The 21,547-nt window shown below is 38.8% G+C and overlaps 1 protein-coding gene across 1 annotated transcript in view; it reads right to left on the reverse strand.

Annotated features, from left to right (window-relative positions):
• The window catches only part of LOC121379151 (hexosaminidase D-like), a 31,916-nt gene that overhangs the window by 5,719 nt on the left and 4,650 nt on the right, over positions 1–21,547 (reverse strand). Inside the window, exons 5-13 of the mRNA XM_041507640.1 lie at positions 18,760–18,869; positions 15,364–15,451; positions 14,772–14,850; positions 13,644–13,729; positions 11,532–11,715; positions 10,609–10,677; positions 4,865–5,060; positions 4,070–4,152; positions 3,845–3,926 (exon numbers count right to left, since the gene is read on the reverse strand). Coding sequence (XP_041363574.1) covers positions 3,845–3,926; positions 4,070–4,152; positions 4,865–5,060; positions 10,609–10,677; positions 11,532–11,715; positions 13,644–13,729; positions 14,772–14,850; positions 15,364–15,451; positions 18,760–18,869 — 977 coding nt within the window. The remainder of the gene's footprint in view (positions 1–3,844; positions 3,927–4,069; positions 4,153–4,864; positions 5,061–10,608; positions 10,678–11,531; positions 11,716–13,643; positions 13,730–14,771; positions 14,851–15,363; positions 15,452–18,759; positions 18,870–21,547) is intronic.

Below are 21,547 nucleotides of genomic sequence, written 5' to 3' on the forward strand. Positions count from 1 at the left end.
AATGGGTTGAGTGACATCAAGGTATGTTACACAAACCTGTGGAATGGGTTGAGTGACAGTAAGGTGTGTTACACAAATCTGTGAAATGGGTTGAGTGACAGTAAGGTGTGTTACACAAACCTGTGAAATGGGTTGAGCAACAGTAAGGTGTGTTACACAAACCTGTGAAATGGGCTGAGTGACAGCAAGGTGTGTTACACAAACCTGTGAAATGGGTTGAACAACAGTAAGGTGTGTTACACAAACCTGTGAAATGGGATTAGTGACAGTAAGGTGTGTTACACAAACCTGTGAAATGGGATTAGTGACAGTAAGGTGTGTTACACAAACCTGTGAAATGGGTTGAGTGACAGCAAGGTGTGTTACACAAACCTGTGAAATGGGATTAGTGACAGTAAGGTGTGTTACACAAACCTGTGAAATGGGTTGAGTGACAGTAAGGTGTGTTACACAAATCTGTGAAATGGGTTGAGTGACAGTAAAGTTTATTACACAAACTGGTGAAATGGGTTGAGTGACAGTAAGGTGTATTAGACAAACTGAAATGGGTTGAGTGACATCAAGGTATGTTACATAAACCTGTGGAATGGGTTGAGTGACAGTAAGGTGTGTTACACAAATCTGTGAAATGGGTTGAGTGACAGCAAGGTGTGTTACACAAACCTGTGAAATGGGTTGAGTGACAGTAAGGTGTGTTACACAAATCTGTGAAATGGGTTGAGTGACAGTAAAGTTTATTACACAAACTGGTGAAATGGGTTGAGTGACAGCAAGGTGTGTTACACAAATCTGTGAAATGGGTTGAGTGACAGCAAGGTGTGTTACACAAACCTGTGAAATGGGTTGAGTGACAGTAAGGTGTGTTACACAAATCTGTGAAATGGGTTGAGTGACAGTAAAGTTTATTACACAAACCTGTGAAATGGGTTGAGTGACAGCAAGGTGTGTTACACAAACCTGTGAAATGGGTTGAGTGACAGTAAGGTGTGACACAAATCTGAAATGGGTTGAGTGACAGTAAAGTTTATTACACAAACTGGTGAAATGGGTTGAGTGACAGTAAGGTGTATTAGACAAACTGAAATGGGTTGAGTGACAGGAAGGTGTGTTACACAAACCTGTGAAATGGGTTGAGTAACAAGGTATGTTGCACAAAGCTGTGAAATAGGCTGAGAAGCAGTAAGGTGTTACACAAACCTGTGAAATGGATTGAGGCAGTAAGGTGTTACACAAACCTGTGAAATGGGTTAAGTAACAAGGTATGTTGCACAAAGCTGTGAAATAGGTTGAGAAGCAGTAAGGTGTTACACAAACCTGTGAAATGGGTTGAGGCAGTAAGGTGTTACACAAGCCTGTGAAATGGGTTGAGTGACAGCAAGGTGTGTTACACAAACCTGTCAAATGGGTTGAGTAACAGTAAGGTGTGTTACACAAACTGTGAAATGGGTTGAGTGACAGTAAGGTGTATTAGACAAACTGAAATGGGTTGAGTGACATCAAGGTGTGTTACACAAACCTGTCAAATGGGTTGAGTAACAGTAAGGTGTGTTACACAAACCTGTGAAATGGGTTGAGTGACAGTAAGGTGTGTTACACAAATCTGTGAAATGGGTTGAGTGACAGTAAAGTTTATTACACAAACTGGTGAAATGGGTTGAGTGACAGTAAGGTGTATTAGACAAACTGAAATGGGTTGAGTGACAGCAAGGTGTGTTACACAAACCTGTGAAATGGGTTGAGTGACAGTAAGGTGTGTTACACAAATCTGTGAAATGGGTTGAGTGACAGTAAGGTGTTACACAAACCTGTGAAATGGGTTGAGCAACAGTAAGGTGTTACACAAACCTGTGAAATGGGTTGAGTGACAGCAAGGTGTGTTGCACACAAACCTGTGAAATGGATTGAGTGAACAGTAAGGTGTGTTACACAAACCTGTGAAATGGGTTGAGTGACAGTAAGGTGTATTACACAAACCTGTGAAATGGGTTAGTGACAGTAAGGTGTGTTACACAAACCTGTGAAATGGGTTGAGTGACAGTAAGGTGTGTTACACAAACCTGTGAAATGGGATTAGTGACAGTAAGGTGTGTTACACAAACCTGTGAAATGGGTTGAGTGACAGTAAGGTGTGTTACACAAATCTGTGAAATGGGTTGAGTGACAGTAAGTTTATTACACAAACCTGGTGAAATGGGTTGAGTGACAGTAAGGTGTATTAGACAAACTGAAATGGGTTGAGTGACATCAAGGTATGTTACACAAACCTGTGGAATGGGTTGAGTGACAGTAAGGTGTATTACACAAACTGTGAAATGGGTTGAGTGACAGCAAGGTGTGTTACACAAACCTGTGAAATGGGTTGAGTGACAGTAAGGTGTGTTACACAAATCTGTGAAATTGGTTGAGTGACAGTAAGGTTTATTACACAAACTGTGAAATGGGTTGAGTGACAGCAAGGTGTGTTACACAAACCTGTCAAATGGGTTGAGTGACAGCAAGGTGTGTTACACAAACCTGTCAAATGGGTTGAGTGACAGTAAGGTGTGTTACACAAATCTGTGAAATGGGTTGAGTGACAGTAAAGTTTATTACACAAACCTGTGAAATGGGTTGAGTGACAGCAAGGTGTGTTACACAAACCTGTGAAATGGGTTGAGTGACAGTAAGGTGTGTTACACAAATCTGTGAAATGGGTTGAGTGACAGTAAAGTTTATTACACAAACTGGTGAAATGGGTTGAGTGACAGTAAGGTGTATTAGACAAACTGAAATGGGTTGAGTGACAGGAAGGTGTGTTACACAAACCTGTGAAATGGGTTGAGTAACAAGGTATGTTGCACAAAGCTGTGAAATAGGCTGAGAAGCAGTAAGGTGTTACACAAACCTGTGAAATGGATTGAGGCAATAAGGTGTTACACAAACCTGTGAAATGGGTTGAGTAACAAGGTATGTTGCACAAAGCTGTGAAATAGGTTGAGAAGCAGTAAGGTGTTACACAAACCTGTGAAATGGGTTGAGGCAGTAAGGTGTTACAGAAGCCTGTGAAATGGGTTGAGTGAAAGGAAGGTGTGTTGCACAAATCTGTAAAATGGATTGAGTGACAGTAAAGTTTATTACACAAACTGGTGAAATGGGTTGAGTGACAGTAAGGTGTATTAGACAAACTGAAATGGGTTGAGTGACATCAAGGTATGTTACATAAACCTGTGGAATGGGTTGAGAGGCAGTAAGGTGTTACACAAATCTGTGAAATGGGTTGAGTGACAGCAAGGTGTGTTACACAAACCTGTGAAATGGGTTAAGTGACAGTAAAGTTTATTACACAAACTGGTGAAATGGGTTGAGTGACAGTAAGGTGTATTAGACAAACTGAAATGGGTTGAGTGACAGCAAGGTGTGTTACACAAACCTGTGAAATGGGTTGAGTAACAAGGTATGTTGCACAAAGGTGTGAAATAGGCTGAGAAGCAGTAAGGTGTTACACAAACCTGTGAAATGGATTGAGGCAGTAAGGTGTTACACAAACCTGTGAAATGAGTTGAGTAACAAGGTATGTTGCACAAAGCTGTGAAATAGGTTGAGAAGCAGTAAGGTGTTACACAAACCTGTGAAATGGATTGAGGCAGTAAGGTGCTACACAAACCTGTGAAATGAGTTGAGTAACAAGGTATGTTGCACAAAGCTGTGAAATAGGTTGAGAAGCAGTAAGGTGTTACACAAACCTGTGAAATGGGTTGAGGCAGTAAGGTGTTACACAAGCCTGTGAAATGGGTTGAGTGAAAGGAAGGTGTGTTGCACAAATCTGTAAAATGGATTGAGAGGCAGTAATGTGTGTTACACAAACCTGTGAAATGGGTTGAGAGGCAGTAAGGATGTGAAGTTGAGTTGATGGGACACAGACATGTGGATTTCTGGAGTAAACTCACCTGAAAAACAAAGAAACATAAAAATCGAAACTTAATTCTGTGAAATCTATAAGGATTGTACCCCAACTAAAAACACCTGCCCTCAATAATAATGTAAAACAAGGTAGGTAACACAGAAGAAGGAATGAACCCTACATACTAACCCTTGAGCAACACAGCAAGGCACATGGCTAGAGAAGGAATAGCTTGTGGAAGGAGCTCACACAACACTGCATAGTGGTCGTATCTGGAAAGAAAACGGGCACGTTATTAAAGCAATGATGCTTATTATCTGCTATGTTCAAGTCACTGCATCAACTCACAAACATAGGTGTCCAGGCTCCCAGTTTTGTAGGTGGGCAGGCTGGCTTTTACCCAAATTAAATACAAACTTCTCAATCTGGATAACAACATTTATTAAAACATTTAAACAGCTATATATAGGGTTGCTAACGAATCACTACACATTTTTACATAGATTACAAATAAGTTTAATGGTAGAATGACGGAAACATATGGTAAAAAGGTCTCAGGTTAGCACATTTTGCCCGAATATCTGTCCAATTTTTGCCAAAATTTGAGGTTTTGCTCCAGCACTAGAGGGCATCTGCCCTTGGCTCGTATAGTTATATAAATAAAATACTAACTGTTGGTAACTTGCTGAAATATTATGATGGCAGCAGTGCATTTATACTTAATGCAAATTACATTCAGTTGTAAAGAGGCTAAACCTTAGTGTGATATACAGCCACGTTAATAAACTAACAGTTGTAAAGAGGCTGAACGTTAGTGTGATATACAGCCACGTTAATAAACTAACAGTTGTAAAGAGGCTGAACCTTAGTGTGATATACAGCCACCTTAATAAACTAACAGTTGTAAAGAGGCTGAACCTTAGTGTGATATACAGCCACCTTAATAAACTAACAGTTGTAAAACATGAAAGAAATTAGTATTACCTTTGCCAGCCTGTTAAGACAATTCCTTTTATAGTTGTGAACTTCGACCTGATGTTGTTGAGTGAACTGATCCAGGCAAGGTGGTTGGCTATGTGGTAGGTGACGTCAGTCACGTAGCGACACACCCCGGTGGCTCCCTTGAATGCACTGGCGAGCCATATAGTGGGAAACACTTTTGATAATCTCTCAAACAAATCTGGAAAACCCCAAAACAAATGATGATGCAATATCAGTTTATCTCTTAGACAAATCTGTGAACCAAGAAAAGGTAAAAAGAAAGTGTTTTCTTTAATGAGGCACTCAACCCATTGTAATTATAGTTATATGATGTGGATTATACGGCTAAGGACCACACAGATAATTAGAGAGGAAACCTGCTGTCACCACTTCATAAACTATTCTTTTTCATTAATTAGCAGAAAGGGATCTTTTATATGCATTATTCCACATATACATATGGTACATCTATCAAGAGTTGTTTTATACCAGTTGTGGAACTCTGGCTGGAACAAGAAATAGCCCAATGACAACCCCTCCCCCAACGGGGACTGATCCTAAACTGATCACACTTCAGGCAAGGTGGACTATGTCAAGCCTCATGAACAAACAATGAGAAAATGTGTTAATTCATGTAACCCTTACATTTATATTGACTTTTTTTCTTTTTTTAAAAATCATTAACAACAGTTACTGACATTAAAAAACAAGAGTTGTGAAACAATACTTTTACCGTTACATATAAGATGACTTATCTTACCCCACTACTTGAGAATGGGAACACGATATTATTTACACTCATAGATTTAATACATTGTGAGGAACTGCAGATTTTAAATTTGAGAATTTAAATGTATTATGTAAGTTACAAGCATGTGATGTGTAAATATTTAGACATACAAATATTAGTCTTTAAAATACTAGAGTAACTACGAACATTAAGACTAGCCCAGCTTCGACAAAACACTGATTTGTTGTTAATTCAAATAATAGGGTCAATTGGTAGACTAAAACACGGTCCGTAAATATACATTGTTACAGGCACCACACCATACCCAGTGTCGTTACTGGCTTAATACAGGAAATAGTCCTTCATTAACAAATTTAATAAAATAATCAAATGCCTTTTCAAATCTTTCTTTGGTAATTACCAGTGTCTTCTGTATTTTTTTAAATAACCCATTTATTTAAATTACTTGTTACATTTATTACTCAATGATAGCAACTGTGAATGTGATAAAGGTGCCACTTATGTAACAGCAAAATGAAGTGGTGCTTTGGTTTAAGGGTGGGTAACTCAAAATCTTTGTGGTCAATCTATATTGATTTTTTTCATGATAATTACCAAACAACTGTACTACCAAAAAATTGCAGTTACATAGCCTTGTCAATAAGTGTCCTGTTTTTCACAGAATATATCCTGACATAAATGTTGTATTAAAAGTGATTGGTGGTATGCAACCTAAACATCTGGATAAAGTTTACGTACCTGTAGGCAGTGAAAATGAAGGTAAGTAATGCCATATCATCGGTTCTAGATAAAGTCACACTGTGACACATTTACGTACCTGTAGGCAGTGAAAATGAAGGTAAGTAATGCCATATCATCGGTTCTAGATAAAGTCACACTGTGACATGTTTACGTACCTGTAGGCAGTGAAAATGAAGGTAAGTAATGCCATATCATCGGTTCTAGATAAAGTCACACTGTGACACGTTTACTTACCTATAGGCAGTGAAAATGAAGGTAAGTAATGCCATATCATCGGTTCTAGATAAAGTCACACTGTGACACGTTTACGTACCTGTAGGCAGTGAAAATGAAAGTAAGTAATGCCATATCATTGGTTCTAGATAAAGTCGTGACACGTTTACGTACCTGCAGGCAGTGAAAATGAAGGTAAGTAATGCCATATCATCGGTTCTAGATAAAGTCACACTGTGACACATTTACGTACCTGTAGGCAGTGAAAATGAAGGTAAGTAATGCCATATCATCGGTTCTAGATAAAGTCACACTGTGACATGTTTACGTACCTGTAGGCAGTGAAAATGAAGGTAAGTAATGCCATATCATCGGTTCTAGATAAAGTCACACTGTGACACGTTTACTTACCTATAGGCAGTGAAAATGAAGGTAAGTAATGCCATATCATCGGTTCTAGATAAAGTCACACTGTGACACGTTTACGTACCTGTAGGCAGTGAAAATGAAAGTAAGTAATGCCATATCATCGGTTCTAGATAAAGTCGTGACACGTTTACGTACCTGCAGGCAGTGAAAATGAAGGTAAGTAATGCCATATCATCGGCTCTAGATAAAGTCACACTGTGACACGTTTACGTACCTGTAGGCAGTGAAAATGAAGGTAAGTAATGCCATATCATCGGTTCTAGATAAAGTCACACTGTGACACGTTTACGTACCTGTAGGCAGTGAAAATGAAGGTAAGTAATGCCATATCATCGGATCTAGATAAAGTCACACTGTGACACGTTTACGTACCTGTAGGCAGTGAAAATGAAGGTAAGTAATGCCATATCATCGGTTCTAGATAAAGTCACACTGTGACACGTTTACGTACCTGTAGGCAGTGAAAATGAAGGTAAGTAATGCCATATCATCGGTTCTAGATAAAGTCGTGACACGTTTACGTACCTGCAGGCAGTGAAAATGAAGGTAAGTAATGCCATATCATCGGTTCTAGTTAAAGTCACACTGTGACACGTTTACGTACCTGTAGGCAGTGAAAATGAAGGTAAGTAATGCCATATCATCGGTTCTAGATAAAGTCGTGACACGTTTACGTACCTGTAGGCAGTGAAAATGAAGGTAAGTAATGCCATATCATCGGTTCTAGATAAAGTCACACTGTGACACGTTTACGTACCTGTAGGCAGTGAAAATGAAGGTAAGTAATGCCATATCATCGGTTGTAGATAAAGTCGTGACATGTTTACGTACCTGTAGGCAGTGAAAATGAAGGTAAGTAATGCCAAATCATCGGTTCTAGATAAAGTCGTGACACGTTTACGTACCTGTAGGCAGTGAAAATGAAGGTAAGTAATGCCATATCATCGGGTCTAGATAAAGTCGTGAAATGTTTACGTACCTGTAGGCAGTGAAAATGAAGGTAAGTAATGCCAAATCATCGGTTCTAGATAAAGTCGTGACATGTTTACGTACCTGTAGGCAGTGAAAATGAAGGTAAGTAATGCCATATCATCGGTTGTAGATAAAGTCGTGACACGTTTACGTACCTGTAGGCAGTGAAAATGAAGGTAAGTAATGCCAAATCATCGGTTCTAGATAAAGTTGTGACACGTTTACGTACCTGTAGGCAGTGAAAATGAAGGTAAGTAATGCCATATCATAGTTCTAGATAAAGTCACACTGTGACACGTTTACATACCTGCAGGCAGTGAAAATGAAGGTAAGTAATGCCATATCATCAGTTCTAGATAAAGTCGTGACATGTTTACGTACCTGTAGGCAGTGAAAATTAAGGTAAGTAATGCCAAATCATCGGTTCTAGATAAAGTCACACTGTGACACGTTTACATACCTGTAGGCAGTGAAAATGAAGGTAAGTAATGCCATATCATCGGTTCTAGATAAAGTCGTGACATGTTTACGTACCTGTAGGCAGTGAAAATGAAGGTAAGTAATGCCAAATCATCGGTTCTAGATAAAGTCACACTGTGACACGTTTACGTACCTGTAGGCAGTGAAAATTAAGGTAAGTAATGCCAAATCATCGGTTCTAGATAAAGTCATGACACGTTTATGTACCTGCAGGCAGTGAAAATGAAGGTAAGTAATGCCATATCATGGTTGTAGATAAAGTCACACTATGACACGTTTACGTACCTGTAGGCAGTGAAAATGAAGGTAAGTAATGCCATATCATCGGTTCTAGATAAAGTCGTGACATGTTTACGTACCTGTAGGCAGTGATAATGAAGGTAAGTAATGCCAAACCATCGGTTCTAGATAAAGTCACACTGTGACAAGTTTACGTACCTGTAGGCAGTGAAAATGAAGGTAAGTAATGCCATATCATCGGTTCTAGATAAAGTCGTGACATGTTTACGTACCTGTAGGCAGTGAAAATGAAGGTAAGTAATGCCATATCATCGGTTCTAGATAAAGTCGTGACATGTTTACGTACCTGTAGGCAGTGAAAATGAAGGTAAGTAATGCCATATCATCGGTTGTAGATAAAGTCGTGACATGTTTACGTACCTGTAGGCAGTGAAAATGAAGGTAAGTAATGCCAAATCATCGGTTCTAGATAAAGTCGTGACACGTTTACGTACCTGTAGGCAGTGAAAATGAAGGTAAGTAATGCCATATCATCGGGTCTAGATAAAGTCGTGACATGTTTACGTACCTGTAGGCAGTGAAAATGAAGGTAAGTAATGCCAAATCATCGGTTCTAGATAAAGTCACACTGTGACACGTTTACGTACCTGTAGGCAGTGAAAATTAAGGTAAGTAATGCCAAATCATCGGTTCTAGATAAAGTCGTGACACGTTTATGTACCTGCAGGCAGTGAAAATGAAGGTAAGTAATGCCATATCATGGTTCTAGATAAAGTCACACTGTGACATGTTTACGTACCTGTAGGCAGTGAAAATGAAGGTAAGTAATGCCATATCATCGGTTCTAGATAAAGTCGTGACATGTTTACGTACCTGTAGGCAGTGAAAATGAAGGTAAGTAATGCCAAATCATCGGTTCTAGATAAAGTCACACTGTGACACGTTTACGTACCTGTAGGCAGTGAAAATTAAGGTAAGTAATGCCAAATCATCGGTTCTAGATAAAGTCGTGACACGTTTATGTACCTGCAGGCAGTGAAAATGAAGGTAAGTAATGCCATATCATGGTTCTAGGTAAAGTCACACTGTGACATGTTTACGTACCTGTAGGCAGTGAAAATGAAGGTAAGTAATGCCATATCATCGGTTCTAGATAAAGTCGTGACATGTTTACGCACCTGTAGGCAGTGAAAATGAAGGTAAGTAATGCCAAATCATCGGTTCTAGATAAAGTCACACTGTGACACGTTTACGTACCTGTAGGCAGTGAAAATTAAGGTAAGTAATGCCAATTCATCGGTTCTAGATAAAGTCGTGACACGTTTATGTACCTGCAGGCAGTGAAAATGAAGGTAAGTAATGCCATATCATGGTTGTAGATAAAGTCACACTGTGACACGTTTACGTACCTGTAGGCAGTGGAAATGAAGGTAAGTAATGCCATATCATCGGTTCTAGATAAAGTCGTGACATGTTTACGTACCTGTAGGCAGTGATAATGAAGGTAAGTAATGCCAAACCATCGGTTCTAGATAAAGTAAGTTTACGTACCTGTAGGCAGTGAAAATGAAGGTAAGTAATGCCATATCATCGGTTCTAGATAAAGTCGTGACATGTTTACGTACCTGTAGGCAGTGAAAATGAAGGTAAGTAATGCCATATCATCGGTTCTAGATAAAGTCGTGACATGTTTACGTACCTGTAGGCAGTGAAAATGAAGATAAGTAATGCCATATCATCGGTTGTAGATAAAGTCGTGACATGTTTACGTACCTGTAGGCAATGAAAATGAAGGTAAGTAATGCCAAATCATCGGTTCTAGATAAAGTCGTGACACGTTTACGTACCTGTAGGCAGTGAAAATGAAGGTAAGTAATGCCATATCATCGGTTCTAGATAAAGTCGTGACATGTTTACGTACCTGTAGGCAGTGAAAATGAAGGTAAGTAATGCCAAATCATCGGTTCTACCAAATCTTTCAGGCCAGAGTCTACCTTGCAAGAGACATAAAGAACACAGTGCATTATAAGATTTCATACAAACAATAATTGGATGAATGAATAAATAGATGAATGACTAATGAACTGAATGATAAATAACTGTTTAATAACACTTCAACATGAATAAAATATAAGCTTCACCCAAACACAAGTACATTTGAGTTTGAAATGTTTTTTTAATCAGTAAATAAGGCTCATTATTTACCCGAGATGTACATGTAGCACAGTGCACATAAGAGAAATTTAATACTGGGATGTGACACTGGGCAACTGACTAAAAGAAAAATTGTAGTTTAATTTAAAAATGTTTGTAAACAGTTCAGGAGAGAATGTTTTTATTTAACAATGCACTTAACACATTTTAATTTACTGTTACATGGGATTGGACATAATATGGGTAAGGACCACACAGGTAATGAGAGAGGAAATCTGTCGCCACCACGTAATGGGCTACTCTTTTCGATTAGCAACAAGGATTCTTTTATATGCAACATCCCACAGACAGAACAGTACATACCACAGTGTTTGATATATCAGCTGTGGAGGACTGGCTGGAACGAGAAATAACCCAATGGACCCACTGATGGGGATTGATTTTATACAAACCATGCAGCAGGTAAGTGCATTACCACTGGGCTATGACAACAGCAGACTTACCAACAATGAGAACTGAAACATGCAAATCTAAACTGTGTAAATTATGCCAAAACCACAGATGTAAAAAAACATACATTACTATGATAGTTTTACTGCAGTGGTATCAGACAGACAGACAGAGAGACAGAGAGACAGACAGACAGACAGAAACAGACAGACAGACAGACAGACAGACATACATACATACCAATGAGAACAGGCAGCTCAATATTTCTCAGCATATCATCCCAGATGAGTGGTATTACCGTGGGGTGCATCATGCGGATGTGTTTAGCTACTGAGGCAACGTGTGAGAAAAACATCTGATGCATACCATGACTACCGCTGACCATCCGAGACTTGCAGGCCGGACAATGACCGATGTGGTAAACCTAGACATAAAGACGAACAGTGTCAGACCATTGTGACAGGTGTAGAAATGTAGAATTAAAAACAAGAAATCTAACAAACACATGTCTTCAAAGCTGACATAATACAGGAAAGAGGTTTATGTTACTAAATACAAGAGGTGGTTTGGTGCCGGAAATAACATTAGAAAAAGTTAAAGTTTGTTTTGTTTAATTTCACCATTAGAGCACATTGATTTATTAATCATGGGCTACTGGATGTCAAATATTTGGTCAGCATGACAATACCACTAGAGCACTGATATATTAATCATTGGCTATTGGATGTCAAACAAATGGTAGTTTCTTAAACGAAGTCGTAAGAGGAAACACGATACATTTCTCCATTATCAGAAAGGGCTCTTTTATATGCACTTTCCCACAGACAGGCCAGCACATACCATGGTCATTGATATATCAGTCATGGGACAATGGCTGGGACAGGAAAACACTCAAATGATCCTTCAATTAAAAATTGGTGTACAAAATAGTTTGTTTTGTTTAATTTCACCACTAGAGCACTGATATATTAATCATTGGCTATTAGATGTCAAACAAACGAAGTCATAAGAGAAAACCTTGTTATATTTCACCATTATCAGAAAGGGGTCTTTTCTATGCACTTCTCCAGACAGGACAGCACATACCTTGTTCTTTGATATACCAATCATGGGAAACCTTGTTATATTTCACCATTATCAGAAAGGGATCTTTTCTACGCACTTCTCCAGACAGGACAGCACATACCTTGTTCTTTGATATACCAATCATGGGAAACCTTGTTATATTTCACCATTATCAGAAAGGGGTCTTTTCTATGCACTTCTCCAGACAGGACAGCACATACCTTGTTCTATGATATACCAATGATGGGAAACCGTGTTACATTTCACCATTATCAGAAAGGGGTCTTTTCTATGCACTTCTCCAGACAGGACAGCACATACCTTGTTCTTTGATATACCAATCATGGGAAACCTTGTTACATTTCACCATTATCAGAAAGGGGTCTTTTCTATGCACTTCTCCAGACAGGACAGCACATACCTTGTTCTTTGATATACCAATCATGGGAAACCTTGTTATATTTCACCATTATCAGAAAGGGGTCTTTTCTATGCACTTCTCCAGACAGGACAGCACATACCTTGTTCTATGATATACCAATGATGGGAAACCGTGTTACATTTCACCATTATCAGAAAGGGGTCTTTTCTATGCACTTCTCCAGACAGGACAGCACATACCTTGTTCTTTGATATACCAATCATGGGAAACCTTGTTACATTTCACCATTATCAAAAAGGGGTCTTTTCTATGCACTTCTCCAGACAGGACAGCACATACCTTGTCCTTTGATATACCGATCATGGGAAACCTTTTTACATTTCACCATTATCAGAAAGGGATCTTTTTTATGCACTTCTCCACAGACAGGACAGCACAAAGGCCGTGGTATGTGCTTTCCTGTCTGTGGGAAAAGTGCATATGAAAGATCTCTTGCTACTAATGGAAAAATACAGCTCTATGTCAGTTACCAAATGTTTGACATTCAATAGCCCATGATTAATTTTTTTTCATTTTAACTTATTTTTGTGTTTATGTTCAATTAAAGTTCAAGCATGCTGCCCTGGGCACACACCTCAGCTATGTGGGCTGTCTGTTCAGGACAGTGGGTTAGTTGTTAGTGGTTAGTGAGAGAGAAGAGGGTGTAGTGGCCTTACACCTACTCATTGAGTCATTAAAACTCACTCTGGGTGGGAGCCGGTACTGGGCTGCGAACCTGTACCTACCAGCCTGATGTCCAATGGCTTAACCATGACACCACCGAGGCCGTTGACTGATTAATGAATCAATATGCTCTAGTCGTTAAACAAAAACAAACTTATAGAGTGACACGAAGGAGGACTGACCTCATCACAGCCGATGTGGAAGTGTTCAATCCCAGGATGCAGCTGCATCACCTGGTCTATCATGGTACACACCATTCTCAAACTGTCTGCAAACAAACAAGAGAAATTATCACAAAGGTAGAAGAATCAAAGAAAGAAATGTTTTATTTAACTACGCACTCAACACATTTTATTTACGGTTATATGGCATCAGACATATGGTTAAGAACCACACAGATATTGAGAGAGGAAACCAGCTGTCACCACTTCATGGGCTACTCTTTTCGATTAGCAGCAAGGGATCTTTTATATGCACCATCCCACAGACAGGGTAGTACATATCACGGCCTTTGATATACCAGTCGTGGTGCACTGGCTGGAATGAGAAATAGCCCAATGGGCCCACCGACGGGGATCGATCCCAAACCGACCACACATCGAGCGAGCGCTTTACCACTGGGCTACATCCCACCCATAGAAGAATGAAGACAATACAAATCTAAAAGTCTTAATAGAGAGAAACCTGTGTAAACTGGATCACATTGGGGGACCTAATATTTATCTCATTTAGACAGGATCTCGTGTTTAGAGTGTTGGGTTTTAGATTCAGAATCATGAAACTTGGTCCGTTTTGACAGGTTTCTGGTTTGTTCAGAGCCCGGTTTAGACAGGTTTCACTGGACAGTATAAATGTAGAGGTATTAATACAAATGTCGAGGAATTAATATAATCAAGGAATTAGTCTAAATGAAGAGAATTAACACAAGGCTTGTAACAATCAATATGTAGCACAGAGATACACACTATTAATATGTAACTGAAGTTATTTATTTATTTTAAAATAACCTTGCTTCTCCAGTTTGGCAGAACATTTGATTAGCCTTCATTACTTTACTTTGCATGTGCCTATGCAAATTAAATTAGCTACTGTTTGTCAGACAAAAACATCAAATTGCTACAAATATTTTATGGTGACAGGGACCAGGATGTGGAGGTGGATAGTAAAAGAAGTTGAAAGACTGGAGGAGCTGCCAGACTGGCAAGAAGTAAGATGGAATTTAAAGGAGAGAAAAGAAAAGTGGTAGCAAGATGAAAAATATAAATAATTTTAGGTGAACTTAAAACTCATACAAAAGAAGCTGTCCGTACCTGGATGGGAAGGACAGAGCGCCATAGGATATCTCGATAACTCCCTCATCTGAGAAAACCTCTCATGCTTTAACATGAACTACAATGGGAAAAACCAACATTTACTACAAAACTATAATTAGAAATATGAACAAGAAAGTCAAACTTGTATTATTATATACACAACAGACCTTTCACATTTTATAATAAAATGGACTTTAAGCAGCATTTCCACTTGCATTATCCAATTTTAGTTTTAATATCTCTTAACCAGTGTTGATGGTTAACATTTTCCCCATTTGTTTGAGCAGCTGATAATAATTCATCGGTGCTCATTTTAAGACTTTATTTCAAAATGTTCTGATCTAACACAAGATACACGAATTCCGCAGAATTAAATATCTTGCCTACCCTAAATGTTTTTGGTACATAGTTATGAATATCCATAGGTGCAACTGTAAACCAAGTTTCATTGGGGCTTACACTTTGTGAGAAACTGATCTAACTCGAAACTTTAACACAAAGGTTGACAGTGTTGTGACCACCACTGGCGACAAGTAATACCTCTATCTCGCCTTTTTACTCAGTAAAGACGACACAAAAAGCTACAAACCTCTAGATGGCCAAACGTCTGAACAAGAGGTATCACCGACAGGCCATTCTTGGCAGCAAGCTGAAGAATTTCCAAAATAGCTTCCCGACTGTAATTACAAACAACACAACTACATGTTCTAGTGGACAACAATCATTCTCTACTCAATATATGAAATAATCCTTTTCACTGTTAGTAACAACATTATTATTAAAATGTTCATATTAACATTAAAGGCACCAACTCTTCATTTTAGGCAGTGAAAAATAATTTTTACTTTTCCATCTTTCTGACCATTAACTTACACACTACTTACAAAGATTTGCTTAGATTATGAATTTGTAAATCAAGTGTCTTTCTGGCTGTTTTGGTTTTCATAATAACTCAATATGTGTTTCATGTGAATGAGGAAATGTACCTACGATGAAGACAAGGATCAGTGACTTTAACACTTAATCACCTTTAAGTGTATGAGATGGGTAGGGGTGTCAACTGGTCTCCGGCGTTGGTGAAAATTTTCAAAATCAGGCAAAAACAATGGAGTTTCTGGCATAAGTCCTTTTCTAGATGGTTTTTCTGACCTGAGTCTCAAGAAAATCAATCCTTGGAGCAAGTTCTAATGATCTCCATGGATTTATTTTCTTAAGACGAGTGTCAGAAAAACCATCAACAAAAGGATGTGTGCCAGAAATATTTTCTAGTTCAAACATACTTATAATTTTAATAGAATTATTATAAAATTCACTGCATTTTATTTTTGTACCTTGACATCGCAATCTTGTTCATAGTTGATATATATTACGTCACTAGATGGAATGCATGCATACTATGTATGTCCCTAGATGGAATGCATGTATACTATGTGACGTCACTAGATGGAATGCATGTATACTATGTGACGTCACTAGATGGAATGCATGTATACTATGTGACGTCACTAGATGGAATGCATGTATACTATGTGACGTCACTAGATGGAATGCATGTATACTATATGACGTCACTAGATGGAATGCATGTATACTATGTGACGTCACTAGATGGAATGCATGTATACTATGTGACGTCACTAGATGGAATGCATGCATACTATGTACGTCACTAGATGGAATGCATGTATACTATGTGACGTCACTAGATGGAATGCATGTATACTATGTATGTCACTAGATGGAATGCATGTATACTATGTGACATCACTAGATGGAATGCATGCATACTATGTGACATCGCAATCTTGCTCAGTTGATATATATTATGTCACTAGATGGAATGCATGCATACTATGTACGTCACTAGATGGAATGCATGCATACTATGTGACGTCACTAGATGGAATGCATGTATACTATGTGACGTCACTAGATGGAATGCATGTATACTATGTGACGTCACTAGATGGAATGCATGTATACTATGTGACGTCACTAGATGGAATGCATGCATACTATGTGACATCACAATCTTGCTCACAGTTGATATATATTATGTCACTAGATGGAATGCATGCATACTATGTGACATCACAATCTTGCTCACAGTTGATATATATTATGTCACTAGATGGAATGCATGCATACTATGTGACATCACAATCTTGCTCACAGTTGATATATATTACGTCACTAGATGGAATGCATGCATACTATGTGACATCACAATCTTGCTCACAGTTGATATATATTACGTCACTAGATGGAATGCATGCATACTGTGACATCACAATCTTGCTCACAGTTGATATATATTATGTCACTAGATGGAATGCATGCATACTATGTGACATCGCAATCTTGCTCACAGTTGATATATATTATGTCACTAGATGGAATGCATGCATACTATGTGACATCGCAATCTTGCTCACAGTTGATATATATTACGTCACTAGATGGAATGCATGCATACTATGTGACATCGCAATCCTGCTCACAGTTGATATATATTACGTCACTAGATGGAATGCATGCATACTATGTGACATCGCAATCCTGCTCACAGTTGATATATATTACGTCACTAGATGGAATGCATGCATACTATGTGACATCGCAATCCTGCTCACAGTTGATATATATTAGGTCACTAGATGGAATGCATGCATACTATGTGACATCGCAATCTTGCTCACAGTTGATATATATTACGTCACTAGATGGAATGCATGCATACTATGTGACATCGCAATCTTGCTCACAGTTGATATATATTACGTCACTAGATGGAATGCATGCATACTATGTGACATCGCAATCCTGCTCACAGTTGATATATATTACGTCACTAGATGGAATGCATGCAAACTATGTGACATCACAATCTTGCTCACAGTTGATATATATTATGTCACTAGATGGAATGCATGCATACTATGTGACATCACAATCTTGCTCACAGTTGATATATATTATGTCACTAGATGGAATGCATGCATACTATGTGACATCACAATCTTGCTCACAGTTGATATATATTATGTCACTAGATGGAATGCATGTATACTATGTGACGTCACTAGATGGAATGCATGCATACTATGTGACGTCACTAGATGGAATGCATGCATACTATGTGACGTCACTAGATGGAATGCATGCATACTATGTGACGTCACTAGATGGAATGCATGCATACTATGTGACGTCACTAGATGGAATGCATGCATACTATGTGACGTCACTAGATGGAATGCATGCATACTATGTGACGTCACTAGATGGAATGCATGCATACTATGTGACGTCACTAGATGGAATGCATGCATACTATGTGACGTCACTAGATGGAATGCATGCATACTATGTGACGTCACTAGATGGAATGCATGCATACTATGTGACGTCACTAGATGGAATGCATGCATACTATGTGACGTCACTAGATGGAATGCATGCATACTATGTACGTCACTAGATGGAATGCATGCATACTATGTGACGTCACTAGATGGAATGCATGTATACTATGTACGTCACTAGATGGAATGCATGTATACTATGTGACGTCACTAGATGGAATGCATGTATACTATGTGACGTCACTAGATGGAATGCATGTATACTATGTACGTCACTAGATGGAATGCATGTATACTATGTGACGTCACTAGATGGAATGCATGCATACTATGTGACGTCACTAGATGGAATGCATGTATACTATGTGACGTCACTAGATGGAATGCATGTATACTATGTGATGTCACTAGATGGAATGCATGCATACTATGTGACGTCACATACTACCTTTGATTATGGAATGATGTAATCAACAGGTAGCAAACTGCTGTCTACCTTGTAAACAATGACAGCTAGACAGTTTTTCTGGCACCAGTTGATTGAACAAACAAAAAAGAGCTGGTCTGAAAGAAACCAATGTAAGTGGCATGCCAAAGAAAGGAAGGATGTGGCCAAGTACCTGTATGCGTACGGTGCGGCCAGGTCCTCCAGCGGTGCAGTATAAGGAAACATGTCTTCGTACTCTATCAGCAGACCCGTACAGCCCCACTGACTCAGCAGGGGGAACAGCTGAAATAACAAAAACATGTCTTCATACTCTATCAGCAGACCCGTACAGCCTCACTGACTCAGCAGGGGGAACAGCTGAAATAACAAAAACATGTCTTCATACTCTATCAGCAGACCCGTACAGCCCCACTGACTCAGCAGGGGGAACAGCTGAAATAACAAAAACATGTCTTCATACTCTATCAGCAGACCCGTACAGCCCCACTGACTCAGCAGGGGGAACAGCTGAAATAACAAAAACATGTCTTCATACTCTATCAGCAGACCCGTACAGCCCCACTGACTCAGCAGGGGGAACAGCTGAAATAACAAAAACATGTCTTCATACTCTATCAGCAGACCCGTACAGCCCCACTGACTCAGCAGGGGGAACAGGTGAAATAACAAAAACATGTTTTCGTACTCTATCAGCAGACCCGTACAGCCCCACTGACTCAGCAGGGGGAACAGCTGAAATAACAAAAACATGTCTTCGTACTCTATCAGCAGACCCGTACAGCCCCACTGACTCAGCAGGGGGAACAGCTGAAATAACAAAAACATGTCTTCGTACTCTATCAGCAGACCCGTACAGCCTCACTGACTCAGCAGACCCGTACAGCCCCACTGACTCAGCAGGGGGAACAGCTGAAATAACAAAAACATGTCTTCGTACTCTATCAGCAGACCCGTACAGCCCCACTGACTCAGCAGACCCGTACAGCCCCACTGACTCAGCAGGGGGAACAGCTGAAATAACAAAAACATTGTTTTCTTTAAGGACACCACTAGAACACATTGATTTATTAATCCTCGGCTACTGGATGTTAAACATTTGGTAATTTTGACATATAGTCTTAGAGAGGAAACCTGCTACATTTTTCTGTTAGTACCCAGGGATCTTTTTTATGCACCATCCCACAGACAGGACAGCACATACCACAGCCTTTTATATACCAGTCATGGTGCTCTGGCTGGAATGAGAAATAGCCCAATGAGCCCACTGACGGTGATCGCTCCCAAACCGACTGTGCATCAAGTGAGCGCTTTACCACTGGGCTAGGTTCCACCCCTCTGGTTGTTTGAATACATCCTTGAGTTATTATGTTGCTACTGTAAGTTTGGATCATCTTCATTTTGTTTAACTTTGTGAGATTCAAAACTTTTTGTCAGTGTAAATCCTATATTCAGTGTATTTCTTGCTATGCTAATCACTCGCCTAAATCTTGTGAGGTGAGTGATTTATTACTCGCCTGATATATTCAAAGATAAAGGACTGTTTTTTAGTTACTGATAATCTACATATTTATACAGATACACAAATATGAATTGTGTGAATGAAGGCAACAGTGTTGAGTTAATCAAAGCAAACAAAAGATTATCCTGGGCTTCTAGATTATGGTAGCTCCACTCTCATGGCTAGTGATATTCAATGTTGGGCTAGTAAATAACTAATATTGCCATGCCCAACAGGGCTTCTAGATTATGGGAGCCCCACTCTCATGGCTATTAATATTTAATGTGTTAGACTAGTAAATAACTACTATTGCCATACCTGACAACTAGTGAATTTGTTTTGGTCAAATGTAGCAGTTAAGTCTATTTTGTAAATATGAATATCCTGGCCCCACCCTGGCCAGTGTTTTTAAGCTCTATCTCCCTCTTTAGGTGAAATATCTGATTATTACTATTAATTAGTAAAATTGTATTAACTTAAAGTAAAGTAGGGCTAGTGAATCGTGGCTACTAATTTTTTTATATCACTGATCCCAAGACTATTGGATTTTATAAAAATAATAGAAGCTCTGTCTGATATATAATGGAGATATACTGATGAAAAGAAATAAGGAAACACATGCCATTTAAGAACAAATTTAATTCACTACTTAGTAGTGATGCTTGTATAAAATACAGATGTAATGTGGGATTGAATATCAGTAGTGTGGCACTGACTGTCACTAACAGGATCAACTTCCTCATACTGTGATCCATGCGCATGTTGGATGCAGTCAATATTCAATGTTACTATTTATGTTTTTCCTTATTTCTTTCCATCAGTAATACCGATCAAACTATATTCAGCAGTTTTCTTTTTCACTTTTTCAACACAAGAGGCAGTTAAACCAAATCAACAAACTTAATATCCTAAAGCAATATTATTAAATTTCCACTTGGTTCAAGGACTATGAGGTACTGGGTCACTGCTTTTAATTATTCTAAAGCACTACCTCAAACGCAAACAATACTACCTCAAACGCAAACAATACTACCTCAAACGCAAACAATACCGCCTAAGTGACATACATCATTTAGACATAGCATGTTCCAGTTACCTTTTGTGAGTTAATGAAGGAATTATAAAAAGTGATACAGAACAGCACATACCATGGTCTTTAATGTACAAGTTGAGGCCTCCACAAATTGCACAAATGAAACAGTGATGTAAAATACCCTAAAATATCAATCCAAATGACATGTCCTTTACTTTGTTTTTCAATTGAAATATTCATGTAAACTGTTTGTATTTGTTTTGTTTTCAGGGGTGGGGGTGGAGGTATGTGGGGGTTAATCACTTTTCAGCTTAAAGGAGAGGACAATTAAGGCATTTGGCCTGGTATGCATATTCAACGATATATAATGTACATTATTGCTTAATATCAACACGTATAATCGTATAGTTAATTAATAAAACGGTTAAA

The sequence above is a fragment of the Gigantopelta aegis genome, chromosome 8, assembly GCF_016097555.1.
Source record: "Gigantopelta aegis isolate Gae_Host chromosome 8, Gae_host_genome, whole genome shotgun sequence".
Lineage (NCBI taxonomy): Eukaryota > Metazoa > Mollusca > Gastropoda > Neomphalida > Peltospiridae > Gigantopelta > Gigantopelta aegis.